This window comes from Myripristis murdjan, chromosome 7, assembly GCF_902150065.1.
Source record: "Myripristis murdjan chromosome 7, fMyrMur1.1, whole genome shotgun sequence".
NCBI lineage: Eukaryota > Metazoa > Chordata > Actinopteri > Holocentriformes > Holocentridae > Myripristis > Myripristis murdjan.
The window spans coordinates 16,920,244-16,943,635 of record NC_043986.1 but is presented as its reverse complement, the minus strand read 5'-3'; the positions used below and the strand labels follow the sequence as shown (position 1 = coordinate 16,943,635).

The window sequence follows — 23,392 nt, the reverse complement described above, 5'->3', positions numbered from 1 at the left end:
TATATATGTTATCACAAAGGAATTAAAAATACAGCAAGATAAAGGCTCAAAAATCCCTCACACTACCTGGTTCATGATTTTGGGAGAGGAAAAGAAGCACAGGCAGAGTAGGGTCCACATTGGTTTACAGTGCAACATCGACACCTGCTGGCTGAAAGAAGAACTACATTAAAACTGAACAGGTTCAGCCTCAATGAAGACAGAGCCACAACTCGATGCGTGACAATAAGGCTTTATTTGAGGATGTTTCAGTGGAAATGTCAGATGAAACAGCATTTCGTCAGCAGTGAGCGACTACACAGTTCTACGGATTACAGTTTGGCTGCGTACATATTCAGAGTATCGGCAGAAATGAGAGAATAAACAAGTAATCTTGCTACATCTGCAATTAAATCTATGGGGTGATCTTAAGTGTACCTTAGAGTACCATTTATCATGCAGGAGTACTTCACTTGTATACTCATCTAATTTGATTGGATTTATTTATCTATGGTGTGTTGTTCTCTAGTTTGATTACTGTTTCACTGCATCTAGTTACTTCAAGAACAAGTTATCTACGTTAAAACCATGCAGACATAAGTCAATAAAGTTCATGACAGAAACCTTACTGATTTGAAAGCAGGTCTTGGTGGATCAAAATGACAAACCTTTTTTTCTATTGCACACCGAGGCTTTCTAAAGTATTCAGGGCCAAATACCAGAGCGGAAAAACAAAATTACAGCACACTAATAAGGACAAAAGCAGAAATATAAAAGACATATCGTAAAAAATGGAATGGAAAACACATAAAAACATTTTACTAATCACCTAGTAGATGACCTTGACAGGAGTGATAAAAAAAATATCCCGTAACTCCTTGTTGTTGAGAAGAAAGGCTACAACAATGGCTTAAAAATAAATGCTGCAGTTTCTTTGAGGCTTTGGATGCATGTCTGAATGCACTTTATGTCATCATAGGAATAAATGGCACTTCATTTTTTTTAGTTATGATTACACAGCTTTGCATTTACAGTGCTTGGGTTTATTTGCACATTCCATCTCAGAATGAAATGTGAAATACAGTTAATAAAAAATTTGGCACAGAGTGGTAACAAGGCCACCATCTTTGAGCTAGACAATATTTAAGTGGCAATAAAGAGCTGAAAACAACGCTCCCAAAGTCTAGATGTCTTTTCACAGTATCGTATTAGCTGTACAATCTGGTGTTTACTGAGAAACAAGCACGTATTTCCCTCTGCAGCAAAGCCCTGAAAATATGTACCAGAGGCACAGGGGCCAGAATCAAAGTACAGATGATTTAAGTTCCGTAAATTGGAAAAGGAAGATTTTCTGTGTTGAGCATCACATATTGCAAAACCAATTAGAAACATAAAGGCACCCAGGCTATGGGGGGAAGCAAATCAATCAAAAACTAAACCATATTAAGTCCCTCACACTACAGCATCCTCACATTCCATTGTCTTCAATTATTTATCATGTTGTGCTGCAACAGGAAAAAAATACAGCAATAAAAAAATAATGATGCCAAGAGCCAGGCATGGACAGACCTGTGGCAGGAGAGCCATTCCCTGGACCTGAGCCTGCTCTGACTATGTACAGGTATGAAGGGTCTCCTCTATGTGACCATGCTCGAATGGACACAAGTCAGGCACACTCTGAACACATCTGACATCCATTCACCACGAACTCTCACCTTGCCTCAATAACACTGGGTCATGGATCAGATATTAAAACTCTTAAAAACATACTGCACTACATCATTGCCAAATAGTAAGACATTGACCTTCAAAAGTCAGTTTAACACACATTTAATATTAACAAAAACTTAAATAACATAAACCACCACTAGCTCCCTTCTAGCATGGCCACACAGGACCCCCTGCATGTAGGAGTTGTGCAGGTGGACATGGACAGTAAATATATAGTACATCTTTATATACAGTGGGATGGATGGGGGCACAGTGGCGGTTTAAGAGGGCTGCTCTTCTAATTATTTCCAGTGCGTCTTCCTCTCTTAATGCAGAGTGGTGCTGGCAGGACTTAGAGAACCCGGGATCTTTTACTGGCCAGTGATCCGTGCTGAAAGAAGAAAGAGGCAGGACAAAGTTAAATCCAGCTAATCATTGAGGCAGATTATTAATGCTGCCAAATAGTGGTGCCAGAAGTTAAAATGGTAGATATGGAAAAACATGGGAATGCCTGCGTCAAGCTTAACATTTTAGCTGCGGCTTTAGCCATGGTGAATCAACCTATTCAGATCGTTCATGAGAGCTGCAGCCAAGGGATCAGGGGTTGGAGTATTGAGTTTCTTTCTTTGGCCTACCTTAGCCTGCTTATAAAAGTGGGGGGCCAACTCAACCAACCAGGACGACTCGACAGCAGTCACATCACGCATGTAGTACTTTGCAGTCTGCACCACTTCATTGAAGACAACCCTGGAGAAGACACAATGGGTTCTGAGTGTAAAACATAAGGTCAATCCAGTTTATGATGGTTAAAAAAATAGTCACGCTCAAATGTTTTGAGAGTCTGGCCCTTCTCGTTGTGTGGAGACACTCAGACTGTGCTAGGACAAGGTCCAGCTACTCATCAGCTACTTGCATGGCACGCCAAAGAGCAAGAGCAGGCTATAATTTGTGCAGTGCAAAACAATAAATACTTTCAAATGTAAGAACAGAATGTCAACACTTGTGCTTTGAAATGGCCGTTGTGGAAAACAGCCTGGTGCTCAATAATCCATTACATCATTTTATGAATGTAATTATTCTTGACAAATAAGCTTCCACACTAGTACACTGTCTTCATAAGATCCTTAAAGTGCAAGTAAATCTGCAAATTATCAACACAAAAGACAAATGAGGCCTCTTGAAAGGAGAGGCACGCTACACAAATTGAGTAATGTCGAACACTTCATTAGCTGCTCTTTGATAATCAACCAGTGCATAACATTTGCGGTTTCCAACTCCTTTTTATACAATGATTTTTTTACTGGCTAAATGAGGCTTGGGTGTGTTTCAGGGAAAGTGTGGGATTTAAACAGTAATCACTTGGTAAGTCGTGCATTTTTTAAAGATTATTTCGGATTATTTTTATGGCATTTCTTTTTCATTGGATAGTTTAATTACAGCAGAGAGAGACTAAGGTCCCAAGCAAGATTTAACCCTACAGGAAGATATTACAGTTACATGGTATGTGCCATACAAGCCTCATATAGCTATTCCTGTTGACCAAAATGGATAATGTTTTATGAGAATTGTGGGATTTAAAAAATGAAAACCACCTGTTAAATTATCCATGAAAATTCACCACACATTATGCCATATTTCCTGTTGTTTTTAACTATATCTGGCTGGAAAACTAATAACCCTTTGGGACAATAAAGACATTGATTTATTGATGGGCTAATCTGACAGGTTTTTGTCCAGTCAGACGGGGTGATATGTCAGCTTTTTGTCTAAATTTATAGCAGACACAAACTGAGACGCGTGCAACAGCACCATGTTTTACATCCCCTTGGCCACTTTAGAGCTCCAGGCACACAATAACCTTGCCATTGATAAGCACATATTGAGGTAAGTTAGCATATTCAAGATGTATTCCTTTCCAAAATGCATTCACTGAAAATAAAAATCATGTCTTGTCTTGTGTGAACCTGTTCTATACCCATAAACTGATTATACATTGTAAATCAACATATGCCTGTCACACAAGATGGAATATATTATATGAAACATACTGACCATTTTGGAGGTTTCTCTCCATACAGCACAGAGTTGGGGTGGATATGAAGCTCACGGTCGTCTCGTAAAGTCCTGGGAGAGTGAGACAGTGTCATATTATTTGAAAGTGAAAGAACAAACAAATTACTTTCTTTCCCGGAGAAAGGGGAATAATTCAAGAGAAGGGCAACGAGCAGCCAACAGCACCCTCACCTGTATGATCCTGAATGGTGAATGCGAGCTGCATTGGCAAAGAACCCAGACACAATGCACCTTAAAATCACATCAGGGTCACCTGAACAACAGGACAGTAGTGATGAAAATGTCAGACCACTGCATATTAAAGTTTATAATACCTGTGACAGTATTTTGTACCATAATTATTGGGGTGACAGTGATGAAGCGTAGCTGATTTATGTCACCACAAAAAAACCCATAATTACACAAGATGATCAATATATTAGCAGATACTGGCCAATATTATCTTTAAAAAGAATATTAGTATTATTTTTATTGTCAATAATTGGGTTATTGTGAAATTGAATTTGTGACACGTGACCTTTTTTTTTCGAAACGTGTGTGACTTAATACAACTATAAAATTTGTTAAAACTAACATGAGCCTTTGTTTAAAAAGCACTTAATTATTTTAAGACCAGCCTATCTTTAAGCTTTACCTATTTTGCACCTGCATTTGTATTAAAATTCTTACAAAAATCAGTATCCGTATTAGCCATTATGGGTGGGAAGATATCGGATATGGGTACTGGCCTCAAACAAAATGGATAGGTGCATCCCTGATAATTATACTTTATCTTTATGAAAGTCCTCAGAGGTACTATGGCTTTGATACAATGGTTACAATAAAACAATGCAGTTTCTTTGGAGTTGCAGATATGATTAAAAAACAAGTGAAAAGATCTCCAGAGTTGGAACATGCCTTTTGCCAGACAGATTACTTGGTTGGAACTACCCGGTGTATTACATACCATAAACACAGTCATTTACACATACGTATGTACCTTCACTGGAGGTTCGCGGCACCTTGAACTTGTTCATGAGACGTCGCAGCTGCTCTCGTACGGTCATGGCCCGCAGCAGTCCTTTGTAATTGAGGAAGTGTTCCTGGCACCACTGGGAGCTCTTCTGGTGCTGGAGAGGAATGAGGAAAAGGATTTAAATCCCTGACTCTTGCTCCACACACAAGCAACATCCACACTTTACCAACACACACCTTGATGAATGCTTCATACACATTCAGCATAGTGAGATGGTCTCCCTCAGCTACGGCAAACTTCCTGTGCTCCCGGGCCTACGGGGTGAGAGAGGGAAAACTGCTGAAATGTAGCACTGGCAAAATATCACACACAAAATAGTTCTTTTCAAAGCCTGTTTTCACTCACAGCAGCCTTCTTCTGATTGGGTGGCACGACAAATATGTTCTGAATCTGCATCATCGCTGCTATGGTAACAATCTCTTTGGAGCAGCCAAAATTTCCTGACTCAAGAAGCATCTTTGCAAACATGGGGCTGAGAGGAAACTCTGCCATCCGCACACCCATGGGATCAGTCAGACGGCCGTATTGATCCAGACCTGTTGACAGAGACACACAAACACACGCACGCACGCACAGGCACATCAGTCAGCTTGCGCAAGTCTGTTATGGTGGAGTGTGTTGTTTTTTGTGGTGCTCCATTTGTCTCTGAAGGAGAAATTCTGCTTTCACTTGCCCCCCTCCACAGGAAGGTCAAAGCACAAGTTCCACTACAAAAGAGATGGTAAGGATTCAGAGTTTTGTGGAGGGATAATTCAGAGGGGCAGATGCTTGCCAACACAGCCCCTTGAACTTCCAGCTGAAAGAAGGCGTCACTATGCTCACTATGCCATCCTGCTGCCTGACTTGTTTGTGTCTTACCTCCTAGAGCATAGAGCAGTTCCAGAGCCTGAACCATGGTCTGAGCTGGAGGGGGCTGCAAAATTTGAATAAAGCAGATTATACTTCAAGTCAAGCAATTCAATATTTTTGCACTCAAAATAAAAGCTGGAATCAAGTGAGATTCAGGCACACAAAGCACTTTTTTTCATATTTCCAGAAGCACAAACAGTCTAGGATGACTGTTAATTTTAAAGTTTCAATACAATCTTCCCTGAAAGCCATTCCAGCTAATTGAAATGTAGAGTACAATTGCTTTCACAGCGGGTGAGGACGTCACAGCCGCCCAGTGGATGCAGAGTTAGTTACTCACAGAGAGGAAGCTGAATCGCAGCACATTGTCAATGCCTAGAGCTTTGAGCTGCAGGATGACAGGGGCCAAATTGGTGCGCTGCATCTCTGGCACAGTCGCGGCAGGCAGTTTCTCAAAGTCCTCCTCTGATGAAAGGCAGAGAGGCACAGCAAGGGAAGGGAGGAGAGAAAGACAGAGAGTGGCAGACGGGGGGGAGAGCCATGACAGAGAGAAAGAGAGACAAAGGATGACAGACCAGCAGTGGCAGAGAGAAAGAGGAAGAGAGTGTGGAAGAAGGCATGACAAATTACAGCAGAGGTTTTCAGCTGTCTTGGCTTGCGACCTCTTGTACAAATCAATGTCTATTTGCCACCCCAGGGCACAGGCATGCATATGCAAAGTGGGGAACAGCTGAACCAAATAATGATTTTCGCTTGTAAGCCTGTTTCTATTGATTATTTATCAGCAGAGGCCTGTACAGTAAATTATTCAATATTTTACAAGAAACAAAAGCACAAATTAGGTTAAACAACAGAAAAATAGATCAATATGCTTAAGTAAGGTATGTTTTTTTCTGTCCCATATTCATCTTGCAATCCCCCAAACTGATCCCCCGATGCACTGTGGGGGTTGAGACGCATTGGATTACAGCACTGGACAGCTGAAATAAACATATTCCTCTCACTGTCATGATTCTGCAAAAACACACACACGACCACAACACAGACTATACTCATACCTGTGTATAGTCTGAAGCATTTCCCGGGCCGGTTGCGCCCGGCTCTCCCTGCCCTCTGGCTGGCTGAAGCCTTGGAGATGGGGGTGACCACCAGCGATTCAATGGTGGTGCGGGGATTATAGGCTCGCAGCTTCACAAATGCACAGTCAATGACAAACACAACGCCATTTATAGTGATGGAGGTCTCAGCTATGTTAGTGGCCACCACCACCTGGAAGTAACATGAAAGAGGAATAAGATAAATGCTTTGGAAATTCCAACATTTTACCAATACTAACTAGGAATAATCTGAAACTATGAAAAACTGCCTTCAGTGTTTGTAGTATGAAAAAGAACCACAGTATACTGGTGCATCTTCATATCTGTTAACATAGAAACAAAATGTAATTCTTTTTTTCCCCGTTAGAATAGTGCTTATGATTTTTGTCCATTTTTTAATGATTAATGAAATCCTTGAGTTGCTCACAAGAAAGACTGTAAGTTCTCATTTTACATCACTTTGTATGCCATAGACTAGTATCTTCAAATTTAAGATATAGTCCAACATTCTTCTAGAAAGCATAACGTTTTTTTTTTTGTTTTTTTTTTTACAGATCCTTAGGATTTCCTTCATTTTTGTCCAAATGAAGGAAATCCTAACTTTACAGCCCACAAAACTGTGTCAACTTCATCTCTATAAACACTGAACAAAAAGAGCAGCACGTTTACCTTGCGTACAGTAGAGGAAGCCCTCTCGAACACCTTCATCTGCTCAGCATAGGGTAAACCGGAATACATGGGCAAAACTCTCAGGTGTTTCTTCATGCCGTATCGTGACAGAGATCTGGCCTGCTCCTGCAGAAGGGACACCACCTTCTCCACCTCTTCCTGAATGCATAAATACCAGGTACAGTAAGGTACAATGAGGCTGCCTGTCTACTTTTACTACACTCAAATATAGTAATAAACCAGGTATACAAGATATTGGTGCATTTACTCTGTTGTAAAAATGGTTACTAACCTGCCCGGTGAGAAAAGCCAGCACATCTCCATCATCCTCTGTCTCGTGGATCTTCAGCACCGTCTCCACTGTGGCCTTCACATAGTCCGGGACAGGACTGAGAATGAACGAAGCGCATGAGGAAGAGACACTCGAGGGTTAAATAACAGGGTTACCTAGTATTGTCCTCCCGTAATGCACATGACACTCGATGGATATTATCCCCATGGGGTATTTCCTGAGACTGGCTTATGTGTTAAATACCTGACGGTGTAGAAGACGTCCACTGGGAAGGTGCGTCCCTCCACTGTCAGAATTCCACAGGTGTCCTTGTTGGGATCCCCGGATTCATTCAGGTTGAAGAATTCATGGAATTTCTTCAGATGGAAACAAAATTGATTAGAGGGCTTAAAGGATGCATGTCTAAGACAGACAAAACTAAAAAGTAATCAGTTACTACCACTGCCCTCAGTCTGACATTTCAATAGCAGCGTGCAACTTGCCCGTTCCAATAAAACTAAGTAGACTGCAAGCTTAGATTTAGATTAAAAGACATTTTTAACAGACGACAGATGGCTGATATGGCGTTTCAGCTGGCTCGCTTAATGCTGAGCACAGCCATGGCCTCATTATGTCTTTTCTTCGTCAGTGCATCGCAGATGTCAGTACAATGTGGTCTGACCTGACATCAACTTTTTCCCTTATCTGTCTCCTTGTTTCCATTTCTCTCCGCTCAAACATATCTGTTCATCTTAATGATGCAGTCACCTTGGCGTCCAGAGTGGCTGAGGCCACAATCAGCCTCAGGTCTCGCCGCTTCTTCTGAATCTATTGAACAGAGAACAAGGACCCGAGGGAAAAAGAAAAGAAAAAAAAAGGCTTGATTTTGTGCTGTGTTTTCTGAGGCTGTAACACAAAAATTATAGTTTGACAGGTAAAATGATTTGTTGTTCAAATGATAGATTGCCCTAGCATTACCTTCTTTAGTAAACCAATGGCGATGTCTGTGTACAGGGTTCTCTCATGTGCCTCATCTAACATCAACACACTGCAGGCGACAGCACAATAAAGAGCATTAGAGGTACGGGGAGTTAAAACAACAAAGTCTCAATGACAAACACTAGTATAGAGGTCCAATAAAGATTCGGTGTCTTCATTTCAATCACTTGCCTGTATTTTTTCAAAAGAGGATCAGCCATCATCTCTCGCACCAGCATGCCATCTGTTAGAAACTGACGCAGACGGCGGGACAATTAGCCACTGAAAAGAGTGAGGCAAAAGAGAGCTGGCCATAAAGACTGCATAAGCATGAAGTACCTTGATCCTGGTGGCATGGGGATCAGAGCAGTCATCAAATCGGATGGTGTAGCCCACCTCATGTCCAAGCAAGGCCCCTCGCTCCTCTGCAACACGGTTAGCCACCTACCAGGACGAAAAAATATGCACAACACATTTTTTTGCACTGACGCTGCTTTGCCAAAGGGTAATGTGAAATAGCTAATTGACAAATCTGAGAGCTTTAGTAAAATACATACAGAGATAGCAGCCACACGGCGAGGCTGCGTCACCCCGATCACCTTCCCCTCTGCTGCCCAGCCGGCCTCCAGCAGGTACTGAAATGAGGGAGATGAAAATGGGACGGCACAACCAAAAAGAGAGAAGCATGAAGAATGAGATAGAAAGAGACAACTGCTGTGCTGTTTCAGAACAGCAGGCTTGGCATAAATTAAGCCCTGGCGGATTTGTTCCAAAACCCAACTAGCAAGAGGCTACTGAGCATCCAGACAAGGTCGTATTAAACTGCGGTGGGAATTAAGCCGTGTGAAGGGTATCAGTCTACTGCTGCATCATAGTGCCTTGCAGCTGCTTGGTCCAGTGCCTATCTGACCTTGAGACAGGTGGATTTTTGGCCTCTTCTGAGAAGGCAGAATCCAAAAATAAATTCTCAAAACATAAATTCTCACTTGTTTTATTCCCTTAAGTGCCAGTGGGAAAAAAAGACAGGAAAAAAAGATGCCAAATGTTTTGTGACCTATAACAATACCAACCTGAGGTATCTGTGTTGTCTTCCCACACCCCGTCTCGCCGACTATGATGACAGTCTGGTAGCTCTCCACTAAGTACAAGATGTTGTTTCTGTGCTGGAGCCACATACAAAACAACAGTTCAAAAATAAGGGGACAAAAATCAATCAAACACAGTAACACCAGTGCCCTGCTTGACCTACAACTGCTCTAATGTCGCACTGAGTCGGTGGAAAGTGTGAATTACCTTAAACACGGGGAGTTTCTGTCTCTGTTTCTCTATGGAGAGGGCGGTGTGCGGGTTGAATATGACAGGGGAGCCGGTGGTCTCTGTTGTCAGCTCCCGCTCCTCTGAGATCCCGGGAGCCTCCGACCCTGATGGTACCCGGCAAGAGGAAATAATGTGCAAATAAGACTAGTGACAAATGAAAATGCATTACAACCAAATGCGATTTCTGCAACTTGGCGATCCAGCACTATGATCAGCTGAGGGCATGAGAGGATAACAGACAGGATTAGTGCAAACAGGCGATCAAAGCCCTTCACCGATGCCGATCATGTCGCTTGGGATGGCAGGCACCACCGCACCGCAACGCAACGCGTCCATGTCTGTGTTTCTCTATGTTTATGTTTGACAGGCACACCTTTCACTATCGCTGCGAGCTGCCCCGCATTGCTACCTGAGCTGAACTGGCGGCTGCAGAGTCGCAGATTATCACGCAGCTACCGCCGGCAGCCTGCGTGACACCGCCGCGGACTACCCGGCCGCTCCGCATCGGTAGCTCGCCCGTAATTCAGTCACGCAAATTGCACGCGTAAAGCAAATATCTGATCAATTTATGATACTTACCCGGCTTCCAAAATTTCATCGTGGAGAGGGGAGCCGCCATCTTGGCCACTACGTCACATATTTTTTCTTCTTTGCGGGTGACGTCATATGTCGGGGTTTCGTCGAGGATGTTGTGACCGAGCGCACCGCCGCGTCTGACAACAGCTGGCACTTGATTAAATGTGGCACGTTTTCATAAGTTACATGTCCATCACGTGAGTGCACAGACACATATATTGCTTAAAACACAAATGAGAGATGCAACTGTAATAATCCATGTTTGCAAACCTTTGCAGCAGTAAGATCAAGGTCAAAAAGCGAACAAATCAAAGACTAGTGAATGAACAGGCCACAAAAACAAAAATACATTACAGTTGGCAGTGGGCCTTCATTAAGTAAAGGCAACATTTTTTAACAGCTTAATCAATAAGACTGATTAACTACTGGTATACAATGAAGGGCACAGTGCATGCAAAGCAAAAAGTTGAAACACATGATTAACGCACTGAATTAAACTCAATTATTCTGAAATAAAATAACACAAACATCACAATTTCTTTGAAAATGGAGGCTAAATAAAGCCCATGTTTAATGATTCCCAAAAGATTTAGATCAGAAAATATAATCCGCTCAAACATCATGTGTCTAGTATAATAGTGTCATTACAGTCAGCTTGCAAGAACTGTTTTTTTATTTATTTATTTATTCACTATAAAATACTGAGAAGTATGTTACATCAAACGAGATATAACACAGTACAAATAAATCTGCGTAACACAATGAGGATTTTTGACAAAAGGGACATTGTACAGAATTTACAGACATGTTTTAAATTAATGTCAGAACATTTGGTAAGACTTTGATCTGGAAGCTACGTGTGAAGGAAAACAAACACAAACATTTTAAATTAACTCTACGCTCTATGTAATAATGCCATTGATGGTTAATGACATCAAGACATACTAACAGCAAGTCATGGCAGTGCACAGACCCAGTTGTAGCTTAAATCTGTGGAGAGTTTGCATTTGAACACAACATGCATGTTTCCTTCCTCCTCTCTGACGGTTTGCCCTTAAACGGATGGACACAGTTATTAAAGCCCAACTGATACATCAATGCATTGATATCACAAGCAGATGTTGGCATTGAATACTGGCTGATATGTAAACTGCATCAGCATTTGTTCTGTCGATAAGATCAGTGCGCAAGAGTGTGATTTGGACACAGCGAATTGTGTTTGTCTAAGACTTTTACTGGACACTGTATCCTTCAAACAGCAATTTGTGAGTTTCATTCGTACGTGTCATCCTTAAATCCTTAAAGACATAACATTTTGGTAGACAACAGTCTTAAGATGGCTCATAACTTTCACAGTAACCTGCAATGTGCTTTGCTGCCAAGCCATTTTTATAATTTTGAATCTCTGCATTGATTTTTTCCCAATAGTGGATGTATCGTTTTGCACTGAATTCACACATGCATTTAGGATTTCTGGTCTAATGGAGGTGTTAAGCCACAGAAACCTCTTACTGTTATTTGAGCATTTATATCAGCTATGGTTCTTTTTCATCTCCACTTAAAAATCACACTCAAAAACACTGTACTCATGGATCACTCAAATGATTATATGCCAAGATGAAGTTTTTACTACCCTGCTCCTGTAATGACAGTAATCAGCTGGTGCCAAGTCAACTGGGATGAATGTACATACAGATTGCATCTCTACAGTCTCAAAATTCTTGCTCTTATCACTCCTCTGAAACAGCGGAGTGACTCAGCAAGCAAAACCGAGAGAGAAAACCATCAAGATACTGTTCCAGCATATTAATAAAAAAAAATGCAACAGGTCTCAGCAGAACCATGAGTTTCCATATTTCAATCGAGTTTGATCAGAGATACTGTCGACGGTGGGAGGAAGGAAATATTACATTTGGGAAGTGTAATGTGTAAAAAAAAAAATAAAAAAAAAAGGAACCCTCAAACTGTCGAGATGTATTTGAACATGTTCATCATGGTGGTCTCTTGTTATTCAAACTATGATTCCCATAATGCACTGCACACTCAAAAGTCTTATGCAGGAGTGTTGGCACTCCCTCAAGCCATGGAGTTCTTTGTGTCTTGACAATTTACTTCAACGGAAGTGTTCATATTTAATGTCCGATGGGCTCCTCTCAGTCGTAATGTAGAGCTGTGTAAAATATAATCCATACCACCTGTTAGACAAAGACGAGAACACACAGCCGGTTAGACACAAATTATTAAATGACAGAAAAATGACAGGCCGTATTTCAAATGTTGACAAAACAAAAACAAATTCATAAAACTGCAATTAGTATAATGAGATCATTACCAACCAACTAATGATCTGCTGAAATGATAATCACCAATTTGCCCAGATTTATGAAGATATCTTAAAATAAAACCCTGGGATTATTCTCATCCTCCCATGTAATGCAGCTTTAATCAAACACGTGATGGTTTCATTCTCATATCAGCTCTCAATGTCTGTTTGCTCATTTGGAGTCACAAAGCGTCACTAACTGATACCTCCAACTTGAAACTACAGGACATTTTTTTTACATGATGAAATGTGACAAATTGTAGACAACAAAAATGCTACACTGAGATCTGATGATGAATGGGGCTAGTCTAATTATTAATTCCTCCAAATAAATACATGCAACCATAAGTTTATTCTAATCACTGGACAGTTTTTAGCGATACGGTATAGTATAAGCGCAAAAATGCAGATGATCTGTGAGACTAGATGTTTACTCCTGCTAAGTGCATTCATCAGAGGCCAAACGCAGGCCTGCATGGTTCACTGCTCTCAAGTATGTGCCTTTTACATGAAGATATTATCATGTGTCACAAATCAAATGCACCAACTTTCTTTAGATCATTTCAAAAACTGAATTTGTGATTTCTGTGATTGTTTTATAAGGACATTGTTTCCCTAAAACATTTGCACAATACACTCAGTGGCTATTTCATTAGGTCCACCTGTACAATGTAATGCAGATCAATGCAACGGCTCTGCCATTAATTCTACCTTTTAACAAAGTTTATAATGTTCAGTTTTTGTTGACATCGTAGAGAATAGGTAAATTTAAGTATATGTTTATTACTGACGTTGTAGTTTGCTAAGGTCTTTTAGTGGACTACATTATATTGAGGTGTTTCTGATTTTTTGTCATCCCTATTTATATACACATGAGGGGGACAGAATAGTAGAAACACCTCTCACTAAAATGCAGTCCAGTACAACAGCACCACTAACTATAGGCTCAATGCCAAACATAGAATTGAATGAACATGACTATTACTATGACAAAAAGAAAACCTGAGCATTACAGGCATCATATAAGTGAACTTTATGGCACAACAGTTGGATTGGATTGTATTAGACTGTGCAGGGGGACCCAATAAAGTGGCCACTGAGTGTATATCAGCAACACTCTGGCCATGAAAAACTACATTTTACAGTCAGATTTTCCTGAGCTACCTCAACAAATCTGAGGAAGTGCGTTTAATCCAGTATTAGGGCTAATGAAGGTTGGGTGAAGCATGCGTTTAATACATCTACAGTAGCATCCACTGAAGAATCGTCTTGCTCAGTAATAAAAAACGACCAAACAGCTGAATCTGATATTGTATCCAACATAATGTACAATGGAAAATATTTAGATATCCATTTCCAAACATGGCCTGTACTAAATTTAATGAATCTGTCAAAAAGCAAATAGGCGTAGGGCAGGAGTGCACACCAAGATTAGTGAGGTGCTGACTACAGTGTACAAATGCAAAAAGGAAAGAGGCAGAATGATGGCAGAAATTTGCATCCGTACCAGAAACAGAGCAAAAGACGTCATGAAGCCTTCTTTGGTGAGTTCCCATGTGCCACCATACTCCTCCTCATCAATCTGCTGAAAGCTGCTGAAGTATACATACAGGACGCCGGCATTGATGATGCAAAATCTGGCGAGGCAAACACAGTGTTTGACGATAACATGTGAATAAGCTTTGAAATGACAATAATCTTTTTTTATTCAAAACCTGCAGCTCTCTGTGCAAATCCAGAGCCTCAGTCAGGACTACACCAAAGCCTAGTCAATCTGATCCAAAAAAAAAAAAAAATTCACAATGTAAATGTAACCACTCTATTAGGGCTGAACAGTTTAGTTTAAAAATAATTATTATTAATGATAATAATAATAATAACGATTTACAGATAATTTGACAGATACTGCAATTGCAAAATGATTGAAAACGCTATTAAAATGGTGCTGGTGTGATGTTTTCTGGGGTCTGTACCAAACAAACATGATTTCTTATTTCTGGAAAATACAGTTTGTAAGCCAGTGCATCACTCTAGCACCATAATACTTCATTTACAACAATGATTTGTCACTCATTTGACCTTTATTAAAAAGAAAACAAGAAGCTCTGGCAACATATTTTGTTAATTATCTAACCCTGATGTTGATGAGCTCAGTTAAGGACCTAAGAGGGCCACAACTGAATACTTACATGGCTATTCCCAGAAATCCTTTCAGCGGTGCAACGCCCCATATCACACCAAGGATTACTGCGATAATTTGACGGATCCAGTAAATCACATCTAAAAACTCATCCTGTTTAAAACAAAGACAGAGATGGTGTTAAAACATTAATGTGGTTTCATGCTTATATCAATAACAGCGTGCCAGTTTTTTGTGCAAATTATGTCCAGCTCTGCCGCCCCCCCCCCGCCCCCCACCTCCACCCCCCCCCCCCCCCCCCCCCCCCCCCCCCCACACACACACACACACACACACACACCTACAGATTAACTGTTTAAGACAAAACACTAATCTATAGGAACTCTTTGCACAGATATTTTGCAGATATACTTCATTATATATATATTCTATGCAAAGGTTCAAAGGTAAAAGATATTCTAAAGATATATTTTAGTTTTTTAATCTCTCATAAGGTATGCAAAGTTTTTCTATTCTTCACATTGATCCCTTTAAATATTTTGTCACTTTTTCTAAAGATGTATTTCTCCTGGTTTTGAGAGGTACATCTTGTGTAGTCTACTATATGGGTGGACAACCTGCTGCTGTAACACAAGAATTCCCCAATTTGGGATCAATAAAATACATCTACCTATCTATCTAATCCTGAGGAACAATGTTGAAGTTTTTGAAGAATTTCACCACTTGTGATCTGTTTCATCTCTAGACATGAGGAGGACTGTTGAAACTGCAGGATGACACATATTTCACTGATCATACCTAAATTAGACGACGATACAGTTTTAGTGTGGCTGTTTAATGGTTAGCATGCTAGCTAGCAGCAGTTCACCTTGTCTTTGGACGGGCAGCGACAGACCGTGCAGGTGCGCAGGGTTTAAGGGACAGTTTTGGATGTGTGTTTTTTGCAAAAACACCAGTCGAAATAAGCAGAGGACCAAACTGACCTTCTCCTCCCAGACGGCATTACTGTTGAATGCTTTGCTCCATGTGGACTGTTTTACACCCCCATTCACCAGGTGAATCTCCTCTTTCCTCTTGGAGCTATTCGTCATTCTTGGCTGTGATCGCCGGCCACCAACGTCGAAAAGTGACGCTCCAATCCTCACAGACCCTAAAGCTACCAGAAGAGCCTCTGACGCCTGAGGAGCGGGTCAGTATTTTGGTGTCTTTGAAGGTGTTAGGAGGAATAAACGCTCTGCTGATCTGACAGATTGCAGTCGCTAACAGAAAATGGACCGTCTGCGCATGCGCAACACGGCTTGACCCCGCCGCTCACAGCCAATGACAGAGTGCGACGTCCCCCGCACGCGAATTTCCGTTTCCTAGTATAGCGACGGAATTTCCGATTGACTTACATTTATTCTCTGCAACCTTTCCCTGATCTAAGTAATAACCAGCTTATGCCTAATCATAACCTTGACTTAACCCTAACCCCGATCTTAATCTTAACCTTAACAATCAAACTCAAATTGCCATTCAAAATGTGAAAAAACCCGTGGCTGTACTAGGAAACGCAGATAAGCCCCTCCTGCTCGGCCTTACGAGAAACTGAGGGGGAAAAGCGACAGAGCCCTCTAGTGGTGGAGGTCTGCACTTTCTCCCTCTCTGCCTCCTTGGCCTACGCTAATGCACAAAAAGACCTACATATAAACCATTACACCACAAAGATATAAGAGCCAAACTTTGTCATGATCTGGACCCCATGTTGACTCTCATTAAGATTATTTCTAGAATAAATGTCATACTTGTCATGTCATATCATACATAAATAAATTCAAAGTGGTAAGATTAAAACGTAATGTTAAAATAACCACTCGTACATATGTGTGTCTAAATAACCTGAAAATTGCAAAAAAGGAGGCAAACAGTCAGGAAAATATTGAGAAACAGGAACAAAATCCAGTTATTTAAGAAGAATAAGCTATTACATCACACCTGTAAAGCCTGAACCATCAACTAATTCTTATTCTTTGAAGCTGTGGAGTTTATTGAACCTTCTGATAAAAAAGAAAGAAATTAGACACCTCTTTGCATATATGAGTTATGTTTTGCATCGTATAGGCTATGACATTAATTTGTTGCAGTGTGTTGCTCACAGCAACAAACCAGACCCACACGCGCCTGAGATCATCATTTTGAAAGAGAAATAATAGGAATATGGCGACATAATCAACCTTTTCAACTCAAAGTCCAGAGGAATCCGCCTTGTGTGGGCATAACAGCACTACAGTACACACCATATATGCTTTGTATTATTCAACACACTTTTCTGAATAAACAGTACAACAAAGCTAAAAATGTCCACGTTATTTCGGGACAGCGTCCTTGTGTAACCATGGTAACCCGTGCCAACCTCACCTATACCGGCATCTGCAATACACCTGGCAACAGGAAGGATGAACCTTTGATTTTTCTCTCTCTCTCTCTTTACGTCTGTGGGAGTATTTAGGCTGTTAACAATAAATACAAACTCGTTGTGTGTCTTGCAGGCCTCCTCGTCACCAGAAAATGCTTCAATTACTGGGAAAGGTGAGCAACTAGATATAGTCCAGGTGACTAAAACACTGATTTTTGTCTTTTTGTGCCCAATTTTTTATTTTCTTTTTTTCCCCCATTTGTTTTCATTATGGGGGAGACATTAGGACGCATAACAAAATCAAGTAACTTAAATATTGTGTTGACACTGCATAACACTATATCTATTCACTAAGGTAATCACATATGCATTATCAAATACATTTGCACATGCATAAAGACATGGAGTGAAATAACAAAATAAATAATGTGAATGATAAAAAAAAAAGGGGGTGTGTATCCAGAAGCTGAGATAAGTACACTAGTGTGTTATAACCTAGTGAACTTTCAAAAAAGAAGAAAAAAAAAAGACAGAAAGATAAAGGGAAGAAATTATCCACTTCCCAAGAGGTGACCAGCTGGAAGACATGGCTGCTGGATTTAGTCGCCTGGCTGATGTCCAGCATGCAGCCTGGTGGTTGGGGCAATTGATGGCTGTCGTATAAGAATACAGCCGCCAAATGTCAACAGGAAGCTGTTTTCCTCTGTACAGCTGCAAGCCATATGTAACCATTTGAGGCGATTTGTAGGATACCCAGGCTCAGTACATGATGCTTGTGTCCTGAAAAAAGCCTTGTCTATGTTAGTCAGCTCTACTCACCAGAGGGGAAGTGTATTTTAGGAGGTGGAGGATACCCTTTTTCTGGCTGCCTGTACATGTCTGATAACACCCTACCATGATGCTGTGCAGAACCCTGTCCAGGTGTGTTTCAACCACAAGCACTCAAAGACATGGAGGATCACTAAATGGGTGTTTGAGATGATGAAGACCTGTTGGTGCTCCAGTGTGAGGTCCTTGAAGTGAGTCCCACATTTGCTGCGCAGATTTGTTGCCTGTTGTGCCATTCTTCACAACATCTGCTTGGACAATGGCGACTTGCTTGGTGAGAGTGTCATTGAGTCCACTGACGAAGTCAACGGGACGCATTAAGGGACACACTGTCTGCAGCTGTTTCAGTTCCAGAGATGCAGTACCAATTCTACAAGAGCATGACTATTTGTAAATATGTATGTAGGCTATATGTATGCTTACACATGACATGTATAAGCAGAGGCGGTCCTGGCTAGTTTTGCGCCCTGGGCGAACCATCCCCCACCCCCCCACCACATCAGGCCTATCATTTGTTAACATCCTATTAACTAAGAATAACACACTAGAAATTACTCATAAAGCTATATCACATATAGCTTACAAAATGTCATGTCAGTGTATAGGAAGTTATTTAGGTTACCATAGACCCACGTATAGCAAAAAAAAATTAAAATTCCACAGTCAGGACGTATTGTTTACCAAATCCACAGACTAACAGGCCAATGTGAACTTGCACTTGTTGTGTTGCAAACACAAACTAGCCTATGGGTGAAATTAATTCCATGACATGATGCCTAAAATTTTAATAGTTGCTTGTTCAGCAAAACTAAAAACCAAAAAAAAAAAAAAAAAAATTCTGTGGCTAAGTGGCAACATATTAGCAAGAGGCTATTAAATAGGGTATAGGCTACTGTTTCATTACATGCACAATTAACGTCACGCATAGAGACTTGCATACCTTTATCTTTTGAACGTTTCTCCTCTTCTTCTCTCCTTCTCTTTCTGAACTGGGCACCTGATGTTTTTTTTGGCCTTTTGTCCATGATACTCCATTGACTTTTTGTTGTTGTTGTTGTTGTTTGGCATTTTCACATAACCCAATAAATTACATGTAGCTATAAGGGGTCTATATTAATTTTATGAATGAAATACAATTTATTTGGAAGCAGCAGTTTGTGTTGTTTGGCCTGGGATCTTTCATATCAGAGGTTAGTCTATCCCCCGCCCCCCCTCCCCTTTGCTTTTCCTGAGACTCACAACCTGCGCACAGCCTCTGCAGTCGCAAGTTGATCCCCCGCGCCCCCCTCCCCCTTGCCTTTTCTTCTGACACACACGACCTGTATACATGACTCTCAGCAGCAAGTTGACGTGATAGTAGGGGCGCCTCAGCGCCCACTGCACGAACTTGACATGGAAATGAGCGATATTAGTCTAGAAACGATTTTTTTTTTTTTTTTTTTTTTTTTTTTTGCGGACGCACTTTTTTTTTTTTTTTTTTTTTTTTTTGGACGGCGCTTGTGCGCCCCCAAGTAGATTGCGCCCTGGGCGGTTGCCCACATTGCCCATAGCAAAAACCGTCCCTGTGTATAAGACACAGCTATAAAGTTACCATTTTGTACTTGCCCTGATGAAGGCCTCAGTGGCTGCCACGTGCAGGCATGTCTGAACTGAACAGCCATGTGATTGTAAAGGCTTTTTATATTCATTTCCCTCTTGAGTGCCTCAGAATTGTTCTGCAGCTCTAAACTGGCAGGATCCCCAAACCAAAGAGCACCGGAGCGACATTCAGCCGAACAGCACTCCAGGCATGTTGCTGTTTGACTGTCTCGGTGGGTATTTTGATGTAGAGCCAGATGCACACTGAGATATTTTAAATATTTTCTGTTGATAAAGTAGCTAATTAAGGATTGTGCAGCTTCAGCGGGATCCACTGTTTTAAAAGGATACATTTGTATTTTTTTTCCTTTTAACCATATATGTTTGAGATGCATCCAATTATATTTAAAACTTAGTTGCTGATGGAAAATTAGCATTACGTTTGAATGTGTGTTTTGCTCATTCTAGCCCCCTCAAGTTTTTCTGAGTTTTGGTGGTGGGTTAAATTTGGTTTACTTTGTTTGTGCTTTATAATTTCTTCAATTCAGTTTGAGAATATTGAAATGCACTGATAGTTTTTTTTTATTTTTATAGATTTGTTACTTGTCATTACTTGCCATTGATGCAGAATCTGTTTTATATTCATGAGGGTGCTCTTAACTGCATAAAAAGTTTAATAAATCTAAACACTTGGTCGTTATTGTGACAATTTTTATTAATTGTCAACCATTGTCCTCGTTTGCCTTTAACCATATCAGCAGCTGCATTCTTTGTAAACAGTTGATCATCTATTATATGTATGTTGAAATCTAATATGCAGACTATACATACATAAATTTTGTTCTAATATTATACAGTTTTATACTGAATAGTGTACTACATCAAATAGTGCAGCATAGTATGACAGTATCAATGGAAAATATAAAAGTAATGCATAAAGAGAAGATACTGGCTGAGAAAATGTCTGGGCTTTAATTAAAACAATTAGAATTGTGTTTGAATGTTTACTGTTTTGTGTTACTGAAAAATGAAATATTTGATAGACGATGGGATATGATATGAAATTATGTTAACATCTTTTCCCACCCTAAGTACTTTGGTAAAACGTGGACATTCTTGTCAACCTGTCACCAGGACTAACAGCACCGACGAGTGTGCCCCCTGCTGGTCATAGCCCTACATTAAATTAGGGCTATGACCCTATCCATCTCCATCTGGTTAAATGAACCTATTGGTGCTTTATGCAGTACAACGTGTGGGATTAGAAATCTACACCATATTTCGTTTTATTTTCTGGAAAATAAAAACTCCCCACCCAGGGTCCGATCTCAGCTATGAAATCTAAAGGAAAAAATGCAAATTAGGGAGACCACTGAACCACTGCGACTGCTGACACAGATGTGGAGTCCTAAACACAAATTCAGCAGTATCTTGTCTTCCGGATTCAGACAGACCTCTGAACTTCAACAGTTTTCGAATATAACATATTGTAATGTTTGTTTATTTTTTCCCGGACAAAAACATAAACAGTGGGATTCAATGGCAACTGTAATATTCATAATATTCACATCACAACGTGCATACCGCTTGACTAAAGTTTAGATTACAGAGGGAATGCATTCGAGTTAAAGAGGCCACGGTGTGGGCTCCGAAAACTGGAGCAGGAGACGAGGACCGATGGAGGCCGGGCAGGGAGACGCCCCTTGCGCTGGCTGGGATGATGTAACCGGGACAGTCCAGGTGAGCATGAGTTTTTCCACTATAGTACCGCGCCGCGCCGTGCGGTGAAATTCACGGTTCCGCATTCACTCCCACTACACGAGCCCGCTTGGTTCCGGGAACCAACCGTGCGGGACAGTCCAGGTGAGCGCCGGGGCGGATGGACCCGCGAACCGCCGACAGCTTGTGTGTGTCGGTCGGTGCTAAAGTATCCACAAACCAGCCGTGCAGTGTGAGGCACACAGACAGGAGCCTAGTGGTCCTCCGGAGCGCAGGAGACCACGGAACAGGCGTACGAGCCAGCGGTCGAGGAGCTGGGTGTGCCAACAGGAGTCTGGTAAACGACCAGAGACCAGATGCTGGCGTGTTCAGACCCAGACCGCTCTCCAGGCGGTGCTCCGGTGAGCGGCAGGGCTGCGGACCAGCTTGGCGGTGCCCAGGCGAGCGGACGCAGCGCGGAGAGCCCGGGACAGCGGCGCTCAGGTGGGCCACCGGGCAGCAGTGAGCCGGGGAGATGACGCACAGGCGAACCAGAGAGCAGACAGCCACACGACACCTGGACGCCGGTTAGAGACGACTCCAGCTGTGCAAAAGCCTCGGCGGTGTGGTCGCCCAGGCCGCGCAGAGAGAGGAGATGACGAGCCTGGTCGGCCTTTTTGAGCAAACCGGGCCGCGGTGTGCTTGTGCCCGAACCGCGGTAGCAAGAGTCCATCCGGCGACATGTCCAGACTTACACGGAAAACGTACAGGAGAATACGGGCTGATCAATGTAGTTGAATGTAGTAGCAGGACACACAGGCAATCTCTGTCTCTGACAACAGCAGCCGGTGTGCCGACATCCTCTGCTGCTGCTGTTGGCCAGATGTCAAATGTTACTAGGCCTACTTCTTCTTTTAATTATTTGGCGGGTTGCAACACCAACTTCAGGTCCACACCGCTACCTACTGTATTGGAGTATGTAGAACAGGCTCTAGTTTACGTTCTTATATTTTTCACAGTGCATTATAGTGCATTCTGTATTTTCAGTTATCTTAAGAGTGCGTGTATATTTTAAGTTTCTCAGTTAGAAACAGTCTTATTTAAACCAGTGTGGTCAAACGACAGACTGTATATTTTATACAGTCTGGATCAAACTAGACGTAGATCTATAGATCAAACCTTAATGTGGATAGGACTACTGCCTCCCTTCTGTTTCTCCCTTTAACACTGTACTCTAAGTGTCTTTTGCAGTCTATAAGTAAGTTCTCCCCTTACTGTCCTCATTCCACCTTTTCTGCCAAAGTTCCAATACTTAGGTACATATCTAACAAACTGTTCATCTATTCCCAATATTTGAATTATAAATAAACACTGGAAAAAAATCTAACATAAGGTCTTCTCTCTGTAAATTTAAAAGTACCACTGCAGACTGCACTCAACACCACCCTGTCTGGTCACACTTCTTCTACCCACTGATGACCAAAAATCACTGCCATCATCGCAACTGTGTACACAGATGATTTATCTGTAATTCTTTTCTTTGAATAAATTTGAAATTGTGGAATGTACCTTGTTTCTACATGAGAATTCTGATCTTTTGATCCGGTAGTAGATATCTGCAAGTAATTAGAAAAATTATTTCTCAGACACTGGTTTGCACTGTCCTGGTTTCTCTTTCCACCCAATCTTTCCATAGCCCCATGATACTAAAATCAACTGTAATTATAGGAAATAACCACAGGTAATGGTACTTATTGGATTAAAATTTGATTCTTTAATCTCAAATTCTTCTGATTTATCTTTTATCTGCATCCAAATCAATTTCCTTTAAATCTGTTATATTCCCAGCATTCATGTAGGACACTTTCAGTGGTATACTCATGCCCACATCCTCTA

The 23,392-nt window shown here is 41.3% G+C and overlaps 2 protein-coding genes across 2 annotated transcripts; both read right to left on the bottom strand.

Moving 5' to 3' along the window:
• Nucleotides 1-212: 212 nt before the first annotated feature.
• On the bottom strand, nucleotides 213-10,644 carry dhx35 (DEAH-box helicase 35). The gene is made up of 21 exons (XM_030055355.1): nucleotides 10,538-10,644; nucleotides 9,935-10,062; nucleotides 9,712-9,804; nucleotides 9,199-9,276; nucleotides 8,981-9,085; nucleotides 8,834-8,895; nucleotides 8,642-8,711; nucleotides 8,432-8,491; nucleotides 7,928-8,040; nucleotides 7,685-7,781; nucleotides 7,393-7,551; nucleotides 6,685-6,895; nucleotides 5,967-6,091; nucleotides 5,636-5,690; nucleotides 5,123-5,313; nucleotides 4,954-5,031; nucleotides 4,742-4,871; nucleotides 3,934-4,015; nucleotides 3,742-3,813; nucleotides 2,325-2,436; nucleotides 213-2,080 (listed from the first exon to the last, which is right to left on the bottom strand). The coding sequence occupies exons 1-21, from the start codon at nucleotides 10,575-10,577 to the stop codon at nucleotides 2,042-2,044; spliced, it is 2,100 nt and encodes a 699-aa protein (XP_029911215.1). The 5' UTR covers nucleotides 10,578-10,644; the 3' UTR covers nucleotides 213-2,041.
• Nucleotides 10,645-11,069: 425 nt separating this feature from the next.
• Nucleotides 11,070-16,318, bottom strand: rab5if (RAB5 interacting factor). Its single transcript, XM_030055356.1, has 4 exons — nucleotides 15,981-16,318; nucleotides 15,047-15,150; nucleotides 14,365-14,494; nucleotides 11,070-12,729 (listed from the first exon to the last, which is right to left on the bottom strand). Exons 1-4 carry the CDS (start codon nucleotides 16,086-16,088, stop codon nucleotides 12,688-12,690), a joined length of 384 nt encoding a protein of 127 aa, XP_029911216.1. The 5' UTR covers nucleotides 16,089-16,318; the 3' UTR covers nucleotides 11,070-12,687.
• Between the last annotated feature and the right edge of the window lie 7,074 nt (nucleotides 16,319-23,392).